General features: G+C 40.6%; 3 protein-coding genes and 1 pseudogene across 4 annotated transcripts; all 4 read right to left on the minus strand.

Moving 5' to 3' along the window:
• Positions 1-768: 768 nt before the first annotated feature.
• LOC120013371 (probable protein phosphatase 2C 2) lies at positions 769-2,798 on the minus strand. Its single transcript, XM_038865161.1, has 3 exons — positions 2,335-2,798; positions 1,543-1,881; positions 769-1,410 (listed from the first exon to the last, which is right to left on the minus strand). The coding sequence occupies exons 1-3, from the start codon at positions 2,725-2,727 to the stop codon at positions 1,066-1,068; spliced, it is 1,077 nt and encodes a 358-aa protein (XP_038721089.1). The 5' UTR covers positions 2,728-2,798; the 3' UTR covers positions 769-1,065.
• Positions 2,799-3,843: 1,045 nt separating this feature from the next.
• Positions 3,844-4,820, minus strand: LOC120012345 (annotated as a pseudogene).
• Positions 4,821-5,500: 680 nt separating this feature from the next.
• LOC120012347 (zinc finger CCCH domain-containing protein 29-like) lies at positions 5,501-8,596 on the minus strand. Its single transcript, XM_038863735.1, has 2 exons — positions 8,426-8,596; positions 5,501-7,872 (listed from the first exon to the last, which is right to left on the minus strand). The coding sequence occupies exon 2, from the start codon at positions 7,861-7,863 to the stop codon at positions 5,824-5,826; it is 2,040 nt and encodes a 679-aa protein (XP_038719663.1). The 5' UTR covers positions 7,864-7,872; positions 8,426-8,596; the 3' UTR covers positions 5,501-5,823.
• Positions 8,597-10,020: 1,424 nt separating this feature from the next.
• On the minus strand, positions 10,021-14,942 carry LOC120011676 (protein SMAX1-LIKE 6-like). Of its 2 annotated transcripts, XM_038862772.1 has the most exons (4): positions 13,579-14,942; positions 12,581-12,821; positions 10,495-12,209; positions 10,021-10,273 (listed from the first exon to the last, which is right to left on the minus strand). In XM_038862772.1, the coding sequence occupies exons 1-4, from the start codon at positions 14,781-14,783 to the stop codon at positions 10,264-10,266; spliced, it is 3,171 nt and encodes a 1,056-aa protein (XP_038718700.1). In that variant the 5' UTR covers positions 14,784-14,942; the 3' UTR covers positions 10,021-10,263. The 2 variants fall into 2 exon arrangements, with proteins under 2 accessions (XP_038718700.1, XP_038718699.1); XM_038862771.1 differs by having other exon boundaries at positions 10,021-12,209.
• Between the last annotated feature and the right edge of the window lie 478 nt (positions 14,943-15,420).

Below are 15,420 nucleotides of genomic sequence, written 5' to 3' on the forward strand. Positions count from 1 at the left end.
TTCGCTGTGTTAATGTTAATGCGCTTATTTCATTAGCCTTGATTTGGTTATGTCAAAGCTCATCTAGCGTGAGACCACATGAATATTATTTTCAGTGAAAATCGAATTCAACCCTTTTAAGTTCATACAATTTGATCTCATAAAGACACTAGATTACTTGATTTATTAGAATTATAACCTCGTAAAAAAAGGATGAGTTAATATCCAGTTAGATCACAAAGTTAACGATGAAGATGTGTTTAGGATTTAGAATCACGTAGGAGATTAGAGGGACAACCAAACAAAACTTTATGTTGCGAGTTTCGCTGCATACTGCAACTTCTTTAACGGGATACCACTATACCAGTTAGTTAAATAAGTCCAAGCCAGGATTGACAGACTAACCTCTCTTGGAACAAGCATTCTATCACAACCAGGACTAAGTTTTCATCTTATAGTCAGAATGAGGAGAAGGATTCTTGATAAACCATTCCAAAGAAGCATTGAACAGTCCACAAAAGCAAACGAAGAACAGGAGTGGCCTGCCATAGAAGACCAGCAAAACCAAGTGACTACTGGTTTTGACTAATAAATAGAACTTTCTTTTCTTTGGTGTGAAATCCACCTATTACCCATCATAACATTCGCCGAGATAGTAGATAGAACATGCTATTAACCAACAAAATAACCATCGAACCACAACTTCAAGGCTCAACCATGAATGGCAGCAACTGCAAAATTATCCTCAGTTGGGGGGAGGGGGGGGGGGGGGGGGTTGGAATCCCAGCAAAACAAAGTCATCATCCACGAGACAACTGGTTATTTGAACTAAAAATGTTATTACAGTTAAGGAATTTACATCGGACAACAAGGCTGCCTCAATTTGTCACTGACTAAGTTAATGCTATCGACAAAATTGCCATTCTCACCTCCATCTTCTCCGACAATTGGGTAACCAGGAAACAAATTCGAAAGAGCAGTCATTTTAGCTTCATAAGCTGCAAGTCTCTCTTCACAAAAGGCACTTGAAGGTAGAAATGAAAAGGTGTCCATCTACATTGGAGTTATCTCTTCATCTAAAATAAATCACGAAACAAAATGGCTCAACTGAACTATCATAACACTTATATCGTCAACGGAGCCTCTCCCTATAGACAAATCCGCCAACTTTTTACAAGCTGAAAATGGTTTAGGTTTATCTGCACCAATAAAGAACGCACGAACAATATCCACTGCCTCCTGATCGGTAACCTTCTCCCACAGACCATCGGAGGCTAGGATTAAGAACTCACAGTCTGGCTTAATATTTAAGACCGTAGTCTCAGGTTCTGCTGTCACCCACTTTTTAAGATGTTGATCTCCAATTGCTCTTGATACAGCAAGAGATCCCTGCAACCTCCAAACCCCATGGAAACAATCGACATAACCACCCTGCAATGAAAAAGAATCAGCAACTGAGTAACCTTTCAATAGACAAAAACTTGTATCATTAACAATGGTGACTTTTAGTCACACCCGTGTTCTTGAAAATCACCAAAAGCTATATACACAAGAAATGCTTACCAAGGCTTGAATTCTCTCGTTTTCATCCTTCCTCGATGGATGATGGTCAGATGTTAGAGTTTCTGCTCTTCCTCCTCGGCTCATAACAGCTCGACAGTCACCAAGATTAGAAACCAGAAGATTGTCTTTCCATATCAATGCTGTCACACAACAAGCACCACCAGCAGCACCTTCCTTGAGAAATTCTTTGTCCGTGTTGATGTAGCCATTATTGATTGCCATTTCAACATCCTCTTCATATCCACTCGACACTTCAGCCAAAATGTTTTTACACAAATTTTCTGCTGCAAAGTCAGCAGCTTTTGCACCACCATGCCCATCGAAAACACCGAAGAAAGCCTAAGAAAACAAAATCACCTAATCAGGTTCCAATTACCAAAAACATTATAAGTAAAATAATTCATGAATAGAGATCTCCAATTAATTCTGCCATTTTTTAGTACATTAGTTTCCTGATCTGTACACCTAAAAATACACATTCTGACATTCATAACACAAGCAATACACATATATAATCTCTGAACTTTTTTCTCTAAATTCTTACTCTCCACTCTTTCATCAATGGAATTATTCAATTCAAATAATATTAACCCAATGTATTTGTGCCGCTCGACCAGTTATACCCTATACCACCGGTTTGATTCCAATACCGGTATGCATTACAAGATTTAAACCTATAAAATTGTAATGCCCACAACTCCGTAATCAATTTTGTGTGGTGCGGAATTTTGATATTTTAGCACTAAAAAGTAAAATAGTAACCCTAAAGAAACAAAAGGCCATAAAACTCACATGTTTAGAATCTCCATCGAGATCAACAGAAGCCGAGTATCGATCCTCCATGACACTACGCTTTCCCCTTTTGCAATAAACCGAGTACCCCTCCTGCTCAACCTCCACCTCCTGCAAGTCTAATCCGGGCGTCTTGACTCGAGAATTCATCGCCGGTGAAGCCGACATCACCGGTATCTCTAACCTCCCTGGCCTCTTCCTCTTCAGCAGCGTAGCACCGGCGCTCGGATCCCTATATCCTCTAACATTCTTCATCGCTTTCGGAGCCAAGGGTGACTGTGTTGGTGGTGGCAAATCTGGGCCCCCAATCATCGGAGCCGGTGAAGGTGACTTGCAGTAGAACGCCGGAGGCGAGAATATCGGAGAATTTGGTACGGCCACCGCGCATGACATGATGTTGTCTTTGTTGTAATTCTTCTTCTTCTTCTTTCTTCTCTTCTTTGCCGTCGTTCAGAGTTGCTGTTTTTCAGAGAACAAACGGAGCCCTATTTTATAGATTTACAAGTGAGAAAACGTCGTCGCATTTCTAGATTGACTTGAGAATTGTTATGAACTTGGCTCCACTACGCGCCCGACTTGGCGCGTTCCACACCTCAATATGAATTCTTGAAGAAGCGTTGACGCGAATGAAACACACGGGCTTTGGGTGCGAGTATTGTTTGAAAAACAAATTTCTTTGGAGATATTAATTATTCGATGGACTTAATCGTTCAACGGTCAAACACGTTAAAAATGGCTGGCCCGAAGTTGGAGACCCAATCGTTTCACTTTCTCTTTTGTGTTTCTGTGGGATACGATTAAGTCGTTGGTTCCAGTTGTGTTAGTGGTTAAGATGGAATACGTGGCGTACTCTGGTTGGAGAACAATGCAGTTGGTCAAACAAAGATGATAATGCGTCGGTACAGTCGGTGGGCGGTGGCATGTGCTTTGGTTTTGGGTTTGGGTTGTATGATTCCTTTGTCCTTAAGAATGCGGATGCCCATAACGCCAAGGCAAATACGTTGAACTGGCAACATCAAGTCAACCTGTTTTACTTGTTCTTTTTTGTTTGCTATTTCTGATAATTGTTGTAGGATAATAGTTTGATGAATTTAGAATTAAACAAGCTAAGAATGAAAAAATACAAGTCTATACAATGAAAGCAATTAATCGTCACTCTTAACTTCAACCCATCTCTCTCATTGGTATTCATGATATCTATGCATTGATCCACTCCCGGTGAGTTGATTTTCAATTTGTAATAGCTGAGGGATCAACCTAGATGAGAAACAAAGTCTAATAACTGAGCTTACTCAGTGAGTTGGGTTTCATATTGTAATAGTTGAGGTACAAAATCTTGTGGGTATTGTAATAGCTGATGAATAAAATCGTGTGGATCTGATGTATCAACAGAGAGTGAAACACCTAAAGTTGATGGTATTAGTATTATTGATGTGTGCGAGTGAATTTCTGGAAGAAAAAAAAAATCATAAATACATAGGAGTAGTATAAACAAAAGAAAAGGAATTATTTTGGAAACTTGCCTTATTTTTATTTGAGAAAAGTGAGATTAAACTTCATTATTAGAGAGAGATATTAGGCACTACAACGTACGTCGTCAAAAGCACACAATACATACAAACCACCTCCTCCTAAGAACAGAGGGAGGAGGAGCACCACCCCTAAACCTAAAAACAAAAGCAAAACAACTTATTTATGTCACACCATGACCAGGACCAGGACCAACAAGAAGATTGATTAACTAGGCCATGGCTCGGGTCCTGAACTTGGACTCGTCGATGGGGATCCCATCTTTCTCAGCCCGCTCTCCTCCAGGCTCCTTCTGTGTTGCTAAGCCCACCTTTCCGACCCATCTCCTGGTACCCTTCTGTCCCCAGCTGCTCCTTCCTTGTCTGTCCTCCTCTGCTCCTCCCTATTTATTTTATTTTTATTTTCCAAACACAGTACATTACTTACACGCAAATTAAGACGTAAATTATATATACCTTCAGCTAGGTGTTCCTGGGCTTCAAGGCTTTTGCCACCGGTGCCACCGGGGACCACCGTCTCCCCTCGCCTTGCCCTGGCGTCGAGCTCCTCTTTGTTTTGTTGATCAGACGACATACTGATCTAATTCTCTTTTTACTTTCTTCAACTTCCAGTACTACGTACTGGATTGGATGTGCTTAGACCTTAGTTTGGTTACGTAGGGCAGGAAGGATTATATAGGATGGAGCGCAGGGAAGGGAGGAGAGCAGAGGAGGTTTTGCCTTTGAGTGACACGTGGAGTCAAGGTGGCAGTTAAGGAGGATGTAAGGAGACACCTAGGATGGAGGGTGCAAAAGAGAATGACACGTGTCATCTATATTTTGACAAATCATGTCAATAGTCCCTAACACTTGGACACGTTTAGTTAATTTTTTTTATTTTAGGATCTTAAGCATTATTCTATGATTAATTGGAATTAAATTGTTGGGGTTGGGGTGGTGGCCAAATGTGCAAATAAGAGTGGATGAAGCTTGGACGGTATCAAGGAAAATTTTGAGCATTACATCCATAAATAACTTTCATATCAAGGTTAATATCAACCCAAGTATTAATTATGCGGCATTGACTATAAATTACAGATTGGTTGAACTTGAAACCATGACTACTTGTCTGGGACATAGTGGCTTTTTGGGCTGCTTAGACATTGTTCGATTAATGGCAGCTGTTGACAAATGATACATCTTTAATTGGACCACCCTCCCATCAAATGCCATTAAAGACGTGCTTCAATGAAGCAGCGCAGAAAGAGAGAAACTTGGGCTTGAAGAATAAAGAAAGGCTCGTGTATATATGGGTAGTGTGTTTAGATTGAGGGATCGAATGAAAGGGAAAGGAGGAGAAGGGAATGGAATGGAAGCGCACTAAACTTAGTGTCATGGGCGGCTCAATCTCTGGCATTACTATTTACTCGCAAACAACTTATGCTCACTAGGATTGGATTTGGACCGAGAAAGTCATTTCAAATCCTCCTCCTATTTCCACTTCATGGTCAAAGTTAAAATCCAAGGTTACAAAGTAATGGCTTCAAGTAACACAGATCACACCACAGAAAACATGCTTGAAAAATACACTTCCAAGTTACAACAGGGACGTCTTTTCAGTGATTTAAGAGGACAGAGATAATGCAAATACAATAACAGCTGCCAAATAGGTATATGTTATTCAAACTTAAAATGGGTCATTGATATAAATACAAGATTTAAGTGAAACTTTCTCATACATTATTTCCTTCATATTTAGATTACAGAATAACCTGACAAGGAATTCCTAATAATTAAAAGAATATTCTCCTTTCTTTGATCCATCAGATCCCTGAGAACCTATGAGCAGACTCATTCTTTCTGCCAACCTCCTTTTCCTGATATATACTAAACTATAATAATTAAAATCCTAACAAGAATTCCAAAAACATATTTGTCAGAAGAAAATTAGAAACCAAGGAGCAGAAAGGTGTTCTGCTTATTATGCCACCATCTGCTCCTGTTCTCTGTACATTTGTTCCATCCATGGTGGAAGAGAGTCACGAACCCCATCTCCCATATTATACTGCTGTTTCTCAGGAGTAACATCTTTCACCAATGAAGTAACCCAAGACACATCGGGCTCACCAACATGAGAAGGTCTAAAGTCTGCTGCTGCTGCTGCAGTGGTGCTGGCATTGCGAGTTCGAAACCCAAATGAAGCAGACTTCTTTAGCTTGTTCAACTCATCTCCTTGCATACCCCAGTCCAGTTTCCCATCTGGAGAGCTCCAGTCTGATATATTATTAGAAGGCATCATGGAAACTGAATTTGCAGCAGCAGTAACTCCTAGTCGATTTGTCACTGCTCCACGGTCAATAAAACTTTGACTCCGCTTGGCAAAGCTAGAAGATCTGGAATTCATCACTGCTGCTGCCACTGCAGCTGACGAATCAAACCCTAGTGAAGGGGGCTTCCAACCTGAATGGGAAGAGAGGTTTGTAGCTGGGTAGCTTGCACGAAGCTGGTTCATGTTTTGACGCATTTGAAGGCCAGTAGGGGACTGTACCTGGGTTGGGGTTGAGGGCCTTGAGGTCTGCAGTGGAAGTCCTGGCAATGAAGACATTACAGAAGGATCAATAGATCCAAAGACGTCCTCAAGGTTAGTAGCCTTCAATTCTCCAAACCTATTGAAGTCCTTACTCCAAGAAGAAGGAGAGGATAGAGTTGATATCTCATCAATCAACTGCTGTTGCTGAAGTAAGCTATTATGATTTTCCAGCGCAAGCAACTCCATCTGGAAGTTTAAATCTCTAGCACTTAGAGAAGATTTCAACCTGCTGCCAGAAAGCTGCAAGGCAGGTGGGGTTAAATTAATTTTGTTCTGCCTCAAGCCTCCACTCTTTGGAGATGGTGAGGCAGCTGCCAAAGATGACATTGGTGGTGTAGAAACAATAGGTGATGGGAAAGATGCGGACCCAAGCGCCAACGGGCTCAATGTTGTCATGTCCACTGCACTAACTGAAGCAGACCTAGGAGAAGGCATTGCCGAACCAGTTGAAGCATACACAGGTCGTAATTCTTCAGGCTGGTGAGCGAAGAAGCAAACTTTGCGGTTGCAACCAGTTTCGTCCTTGCAAAGACGTGTCCGGTACTGAGCAGGATGCAACCAGGACTCAAACACACCATGAGCATACTCACAGGCATCCCCCTTTTGGCAAGCCCCCTTGCGGAAATCAGGGCAAGGGACACAAGTGTAAGGATATTTCTTTGGGTCTCGCCTCCTCGCATTCTCACCAGGATGGACAAACGGGCACTCTGTCCAATCATGAGAGTACGCCCTTGAGCATGGCTTCACCTTGAAAGAGTACATTCTGAATTCGTCTGTTCCATATAATCCATTGTTTATATCAGGCAATGATACATCAATTGGATACTCTTTCTTGTCACTTCCTTCTTTCAGTAATTGGGGCATTGTTGTTAGCTTCTCTTCACTATCTTGATTAAAATGCTCGCCTTTTAATAACATCTCCAATGCCCTTTTTGTCGAACTGCGGATTGACTTAAAAGTTGGGGTAACAAGATCGCAGGGCTTGTTTCCATTGGCATCAACATGGTTAGGATTGGCAGATGCATCAAGCAAGAACTTGACAATCTCAACTGAAACATCAGCACCACCAGCAATGGCACAGTGGAGGGCAGTGACTCTATCAGAGCCACAGGCCCTGTTGATATCAACCATGCCTGTTCCAATTAGATACTTCAAAACATCAATGCTTCCAAACATGGCAGCAATCATAAGTGGCGTCCTCTCTTCAAAACCCATCTTCTTGGACCCAACTCTTCGACCATACCATAAGCTAGCCTCCTCAACACCAAAACCTTTTACTTCAACTTCTTCCTTGAAGGCAGCAAGATCATCAGAGGCGGCTAATTCAAGCAAAACCGAGCAATTAAACAAGGTCCCGTCTTTCTGCTTTAGGGATTCACCTTCCATGCTGAAGTTTTCAGGGTTATGCTTACTTTTTGAACCTTTGCACATACCCAAATCCTGCATAACAATAACACCAGACTCTCAATATGCCATCCAATTCAAAAGAAGCAAAAAAAACCCATAACAACAGAAACAATTAAAGAAGAGGAACAGATGATATGTAATAGACAACCCCCCTGAAACTTCAACCCAATACTGGCACTTAAGTACAATAAAAACTAAATCTGGATATCAAAATAACATAGATCCTATGATCTATATTCTCTTATATTTCAAATCTTCACACCCATACATCCATATAAACCCTAATTTATTTTCTTTCCCAATCTCTACAACCATACAAATCATAAAATTCACCAGGTGAAACACAAGAAAATTAAGGATTTCAAAGTCAAAGATTTACCATATCTTCAAACTCAAGGGAGAATTGATAACAAATAAAAAAAAAAGAGTCAAATTAGGCAACCCAGAACGCTAAATTTGTAGTCTCAACAATAACCCAGAAAACAAAATTGTAAACACCCCAAGATCAAACCCAGTTTTTGAACCAAATCAACACAAACTTCCAAGTAACATATAAAGAAAACCCACATCAAAGCTAGAAACTTGCCTGGTAAGGATAAAAATATGCTCTGTAGTTTAAGTTTTCCTCGATTGGAGGGATCAGAAATAGAGAAGAAAATGAATTCAAGGCTGTCTTGAGCTGGTGCTGCAAGAAGAAGACCCAGTTGTGGCCTTTTTATGTAGTTTTGAGAGAGGAGGAAGGAGATGGGAAGGTGAGACTTTTCTTCTACTGCGTTTCTTGTGGTCAAAGTCAAATCTTCAAAGGCGAAGGCTACTACTCCATTCCTCTATTATTAATTTATTATTGTCTACAAATGGAATGTAAATGAAATGCAAATGCAACTTCAAATTCTCCATTATTTTTGATATGTAGGGCCCACATATATCTTCGTCCGTCACTTTGTGAGTGTGTCAGAAATCTTATCTCACGCGCCATACTTACGCAGCAATATCACCAAATTTTAATAATTACTTTTTTTAATTATTCGGTAATAGAAACACATACATATACCACACAAATAACCCTCCAACTCACACACATACGGGATAGAGGAGCTCCAATTCTCTATCAAAATCAGATTAAATCATGAATTAAAATGTGTGATTGAGTATTTTGGTATTCAATAATGTTATAATATAATAGATTTTGAAATTTTTTTCTTCTAAATACTAAATTCTAAACTCAAAAATTTTAAATTAAACCTTAAATCCTAAATTTTAAACACTAATTTCTAACTTTTAAACTCTAATATGTCTTTTTTTTTTTTCTAAAAATAATGATTTAACATGAGTTTTGAGAGAAAATTTAGAGCCCCTCCCATCCCCACACATGCAACCCATACGTACTCACATAAATGCACACACAAATGCTACCCACGGGGTTCAAACCCTGTCCACCGAGTAGAAATACACGAATGAGAACCAATTAGACTAGCACCCGGCTTGTAAATTTTAATAACTATGTTTGAGATACACAATAAGCAATTGCGAGTAGGTCTTGGAAGCAAGACTTAGAAAAGGGTAGGAAGATTCCAAGCTTATCCAAAGTTAAACGCGTCGTCCTTGCCGCCCTTCTTCTCGTATGGAGGGGACAGGATGTTGTAAATGACTCACGTTTCCACAATCTCCATCCTCCTTCCTCTGTCTTTTCCCCCATTATTTATTTATTTCTTTAAAATCACATGCACGACAAAAAAAAATATTTACAATGCAACCCAAATGTCTATAAAATCAATGTGGGGGGATTAGGACTTGGATTTTGCTGTTTATTATTTAAATCATCTTCTTTAAGTGGGCAAATTTGTATATATATATACCACCTAGAAGTGGGTTTTCAAAATTGGGTTTGCTATGTTGGATTTGGTGTTGTGATTATAACGAAACCAAATTGTCTGGGCCAGACTTAACAAGCCTTGATCTTCCATCTGTTAAGGTTTGGGCCCATAATCTTCCATCTACTAAGGTATTGGCTATCCTGGAAACAGCTGTGTAGAGTGGAACTTCATTGATGAAAGGATCCTGCAGAGTTCACGACCATAATATCGAATGTTCAAAGAACAAATTTGTGTGGTGTTGTTCTCAGTTTAAACAAAAAAAAGAGTTGATTCCGGAAGTTTACCAAATTGAAATAGACTACAAGCAAAGTAACATAAAAGGTTCATTAAAAAAAGACATTCAGACATGGAAACTAACTGGACTCGTCCACTTAACCAGCAGCTTTTACATGAACAAAGCTGGGTCTTTGCTGCCGCTTTGCAGACACCATTGCATTATGGAATACAGATTTTTTTTTTTCCGGAAGCACGACTATTGGTACATACAAACTATCCAACCTTATATCAGGCATTCACCGACCAGAGATTATCTATATATCATAACAAATCCTCATCTAAACCTGCAAAAACCCAGTGAAACCATGGGGATTAACAGGCTAAAATGGATTTCACTAGATACAGAAGATTAAGTTGTACATATAACTACAATAACAAACTCTTCAACCATATTTAGTTCAGAAGGATTTTTAAAGGAAGGTAGACTTTCGGCATTTGCTCGTCGTCTGAGCCATGGCCTTCATGACAAACTAGTTTAACCACAGAATTAGAATCAAGATTGTACCTTTTCTGCACTTCCATAAATCCCCTGCTAAGAACTTGCTCCACCCAATTTTCCACAACTTCATTTCTTTCACAAAAGTATGCAGCAGCAAGTAATTGTTCCGTGACCTTTGACTCGATTTCCAGCATACACTCCGAGCCAACAATGCTGTGGAAGGAGTTACTGATCTTAGCCAACAGGTTGTTTGCAAGTCCATCAAAATCAAAGGGCTTGAAAACCACTGTTTTATCTACCCAGTCAAGGAAATCTTGCAACCAAGCCTTAGAGTTGTCAGACATGGAGGCACAGTAAGTATTTTCCTCGTTAATTTCTTGCATCTCGGTCTCTCCAGAGGGGATATTCAGGTCTAGGTTCTTTATTGATGTCTTATTAACCCGTTTCACAAAATCTGGAACATCATTCTGCTCTATAATTTCAGTCCTACGAAACAGCTTCCTTTTGTTTGCAACGACAGGGCATCCTTTTCTCACTGTGAAGGACATAACCAGATTTTGGCTGGTATCTCCCTGAACTGTGTCTTCATTCAACATCATCATCAGCCAGGCCTTTGCTCCCAGTATTTTTTCCTCCGAGTATGTGGGTGGCTTCTCCGGAGAAGAAACTATTCTAGTGTCGACTGCTGTTGAAGTAATCACAAATATTGCATTAGTGGTGCTGACTTCCCTTCCATAAGAATCCGGAAATTTACCACTCCAAAGAGCCTGGGACAAACTACTCTGAACCACCAAATCGGCCTTATCTACAGATTCAAGAAATACAATGGCAAAGCCCTTCTTGCCCAACTCCTCAGCAATGTAATCAATGGCGGTCTTCCCTCTGAACCTCGCATCATAGCTAGAACTTAGATCTGCGAGGACTAAATATTCCCTGCTTCCATATATCAATTCTGCAAGGGAAGCAGCAATTTTCCTTTTGCCACACGGATCAGGTCCAGCAAAATTGAACCATATATCCCGTCTTGGATTAGTCCCTCGCCGTGTTTCATTTCTTTCCCTGCACTGAACTACAGTTTGGCAAATAATATGTACAGCCTCATCTTGCCACCCAACTCTTTCAGTTACAGCTTTGTAGAGCATTTTGAAATTGTTTGGATCAAACTGCCCATAAGAGTCTGGACATGAGGAGGATGAAAACCGAGCATGATCATCAGAAATAGTCCCATTGCCGATGTCAACATTTGCAGAAAAGCAGCCCGATGACTTCTGTGTAAATTTCATACTATTTTGTTCCTCTGATTTCCTGAATTCATTACTTGTAGCAGTGCGACATGTTATTCCTAGACCCAAGTCTGTGGTCACAGAAGTCAAAGATGGAGGAGATGTTAGGAAACCATCACCAATGCTTGAATTGGACAAACTGCAAGGAGATTTGCGGCTGCTTGATCCAATATCTTCTGCTGTGAAAGGTCTTTCCCAACTCATGGACAGGAAATTCTCATTCTTGGGCTTGGAAAATGCAGGAACATCTGACCGTACTTTAGAATTCTTCTGCAAATCCATTTGGATGCTTGAACTCACTTCCACGCAATTATTGATGCTGCCATCACAATTTTTAATTTTGTCTTCAGCAACCTGAAAGCCCACAGCAGTTGGAAACTGGGTGGAGTTGATGTTTCGCTCAGGTGGTCGAGTGTGATGAAGGCGCCAGCATATATCATCCCATTTCCTTTCAGCTCCTGCAACTTTGGTACTTAACACCATCCCATCATCTTTGATCTGCACTGAAGGGATAGAAAACTAGTTTTTATATGAATATTGTAAGGTTCTTAAACCAAACCTCACACCCTTTTCCAAATTACGGCAAAAAAATGGACCAAAGTAATCGATACATAAACTATACATATCTAACATGGCATCAGTTTAGTCTGTAAAAGTCCCCGGTGCTTTCGTGGAGCATGAAGTCTATTAAGATAGGGTGGGGGGCTCAGTTACCTATACGTGTGGTACAGTGTGAATCAATCCAGATATTTGATATAAACAACAATTTCTAAATGAAAACTTCTGCCCCAATTTAACGTGCTGCTCCTAGTTCATAAACGGAAGCATGGCAAAATATTAAAGTTCAAAGACCTGTAACTGATACACACCAAATCCAATCTCTTGTCTGTGCTGATCTCAGCCATATGCAAGCAAGAAGACAAGCTAGATTGGTAATGATCTGACACAGAAGCGGTTGTTCCTTCCTTAGAAATAGAAATTACTTCTTGCGCACACCTCTCATCGCATTGACGACAACGGCTTAGGCACTGGTATGATGTGCTTAGTGAGCATCTTGAGTCGGAAGGGGATGAAAAGAACCCGCCAAAAGGTACAAAAGAGCCCATCAGGCTGTAATCACAAGATAACCACAAAATAATGAAATTTCATGGCACAAAACTGTCTTAAAATAAAACCTTCTAAAAAGAAGAGCACAACTGTGCAAGGAATTTTCAAGGTTGAACTATGTGAATTCAAGGCGGAATCTAAACAAACAACTACTAGATTGTATTATAGAATTTGTTATCAATATGATATTTAAAAAGAATAAACAAACCTAGCAGCTGCTACTGAAGATAAAAGATCAAAAACACGATCACAGTACTTTTAGCTACTTAACCGATGTGAAAATAAAAACCACAAATGGGACTTGAAATGAATGAAAAGCTTACCTTAATTCATAATCCTTCTAAAAGGACCCAGTTTTCAACATTGTTAAAAGCAGATACCCCAACCAGTGCACCTCTGGTAAAGGATATGACCGAGATAATCGACTTCCAATCATAAAAAAAAAAAGAAAAAAAAAGGAGTAGCAAGTTATATAAAAGCTATGGTTTAAAATATACATACTAGAGTAAAACAAAATATTGTCCTGGCTTACAATATGCCTACTTTAAGAATGAAAAGAATAACACAATTCTCCTGAGAAAATCAGATAGAATTATAGATTAATAACTCTAAAGCATATCTCTTAGTGACAACAGTCCAAATAGGAAAATTCAAGTCATGATTCAATGACAACGTAAAGTAATACTAACAAGTTTCAATTGGCAAAGAACACCACCATTAATATGTTAATGGCATCAGAAAATATTGAAAACAAGCAGACCTGGATTTGGGATACGATGAAGGCAATGATGGCTTCAGAGAGTTGATGGGGAGGACCTGCATATCCCAGTCTTTCTCTATAGAAGGAAACCTACTCAGACACTTCAAATAAGGCTCATAGCTTACTGTGGCACCAATCAACCACACCTTGTTATGAAGTTGCAATAACCTTGTCAAATGAGCAACTATATAGTTTACTACTTCACCACTCGAAGCTCCATTGTTATCAGAACTAAAAAATGAGTCCAAATCCCCATAATTTAGTATCAATCCAGGACCCGAATTCCGATCCACTAACCGACTCAGTTCCTCAAATTTCATGTCTACTGTCCTCCTGTCAGAATTTTCATCTATGAGCTTCGATATGTCCTTTCCAATGGAGATTACGCATGACCCAGATAATACTATTGGCAAAATAGAAGTATTATTCTTCTTTCTTTCAATGACATCAACGAAGGTTGCAAGTGCATCATGAGCGTATAAACCCACAAGCAGAGGATTCCTTTCCTTAGGCCTCCCCAAAACCTCTGTAATTCTCTTACAATTCTCGTCTCCCTCCAGAAAATTGGGGAAACCCGAGAACGAGAAACTGGCACCTCGTCGGATTGGACCCGGATCCGGATTGTCAGTCAAGTTGCAGAGAAACAACGGCGGGATTCTAGAGCGAGGGTATTTGAAGAGCTGCTGAGGCAGTGGGCGGAGAATGGCGAGCTTGATTTCGGAGCTCCGGAAACCCGCTTCTCCGAAGACCCGACTAACAACCGGGTCATCTAGAATCGACAGAACCAAGTGTTGTAGCTCGACTTTTATGCAGGACATGGCGCTCTGGTTCTGAGATATTTGGTGGTACAAATGGAAGTTGTCGGGGTGCCGCCTCTGGTTTGCTTGAGAGCGTTTGATGGCAGCCATCAGCGAATTCGACACGGGCGGGTCGCCGCTGAGTTGACTGGACGAGACTCTGTCGAGTGACACGCTGAGGCAGAGCTCCAGTGCCTTGAATTGAAGACGAGGCGAGTAGGCAGCGCTCCGAGCACGCGCACAGGCGTCGCGTAGGATCGACGCAGGCAAGGAAAAGATGGCAGAGACCGCGTGAAGCGACGTCGTTTGTGAGTGTCCCCTTCGTCTCGCCACGCTCACCGCCTCGTCCAGCGCGTGAGCCGATTCCGCAGTCAAACATTGCCTGGCCGCACTTACCGGCGTAGGCATCGCCAAACTGAATTAACTGTCAAAAACTAGGTTAACTGACAGATTTTTTTGTTTGCTTTGTTTATAAATTTTATTTAATAAAAGAATAAAAAAAAAAACTTGCATTTAATAGACCATGAAAATATTTTGGGCATAAATGAAGCATAAAGTGTGTGTGTGTGTGTGTGTGTGTGGGTGAAGTGGGAAGAGAAGAAGAGGGGGGGGGTTTATGAATTATTTATGATTGGGGGGGTGGGAATGAGGGGAGCATTGTTGGTGACGTGGAGATGGGTCCCAGTGGAGGGAAGATAAAGAGACAGGTGAGGTGAGTGAAGGGGGAAAGTGGGTGAGGGAGTATAGTATAAGATTCTACAAGATCTTTGAGATTTTGGTTTGTGATGAGATTGGAGTGTGAGTGTTGTCTCAGGAGGAGATGCTATATGTCCACTTGCTTTGAAGGGGAGGGGGGCCATTAGTGGCACACTCACTCAGTGTCAATGTCTCTGCTTTTACTAGAATTACCCTCTCTCTCTCTCTCTCTCTCTACTTGAATTGCATTTCAACTTGGCATTCCAAGTAATGTTGATCATGGAGGATTGGTCAAGTTGGATGGAGATAAATCCTAACTTTTGTATGGAGGATCTTTAGTAAATTGTGG

This window comes from Tripterygium wilfordii, chromosome 13, assembly GCF_013401445.1.
Source record: "Tripterygium wilfordii isolate XIE 37 chromosome 13, ASM1340144v1, whole genome shotgun sequence".
In the NCBI taxonomy this organism is placed as follows: domain Eukaryota; kingdom Viridiplantae; phylum Streptophyta; class Magnoliopsida; order Celastrales; family Celastraceae; genus Tripterygium; species Tripterygium wilfordii.

Excerpts from the sequence above, each read along its gene's own strand:
- LOC120013371 (XM_038865161.1), bottom strand. The coding sequence starts at position 2,727 with ATGTCATGCGCGGTGGCCGTACCAAATTCTCCGATATTCTCGCCTCCG. Across the intron at positions 1,882-2,334 it reads TCGATGGAGATTCTAAACAT|GCTTTCTTCGGTGTTTTCGA; the intron begins GTGAGTTTTATG and ends TTGTTTTCTTAG. Across the intron at positions 1,411-1,542 it reads ACGAGAGAATTCAAGCCTTG|GGTGGTTATGTCGATTGTTT; the intron begins GTAAGCATTTCT and ends TTTTCATTGCAG.
- LOC120012347 (XM_038863735.1), bottom strand. The coding sequence starts at position 7,863 with ATGTGCAAAGGTTCAAAAAGTAAGCATAACCCTGAAAACTTCAGCATG.
- LOC120011676 (XM_038862771.1), bottom strand. The coding sequence starts at position 14,783 with ATGCCTACGCCGGTAAGTGCGGCCAGGCAATGTTTGACTGCGGAATCG. Across the intron at positions 12,822-13,578 it reads TCATCGTATCCCAAATCCAG|CCTGATGGGCTCTTTTGTAC; the intron begins GTCTGCTTGTTT and ends TTGTGATTACAG. Across the intron at positions 12,210-12,580 it reads CAGACAAGAGATTGGATTTG|ATCAAAGATGATGGGATGGT; the intron begins GTGTGTATCAGT and ends CCTTCAGTGCAG.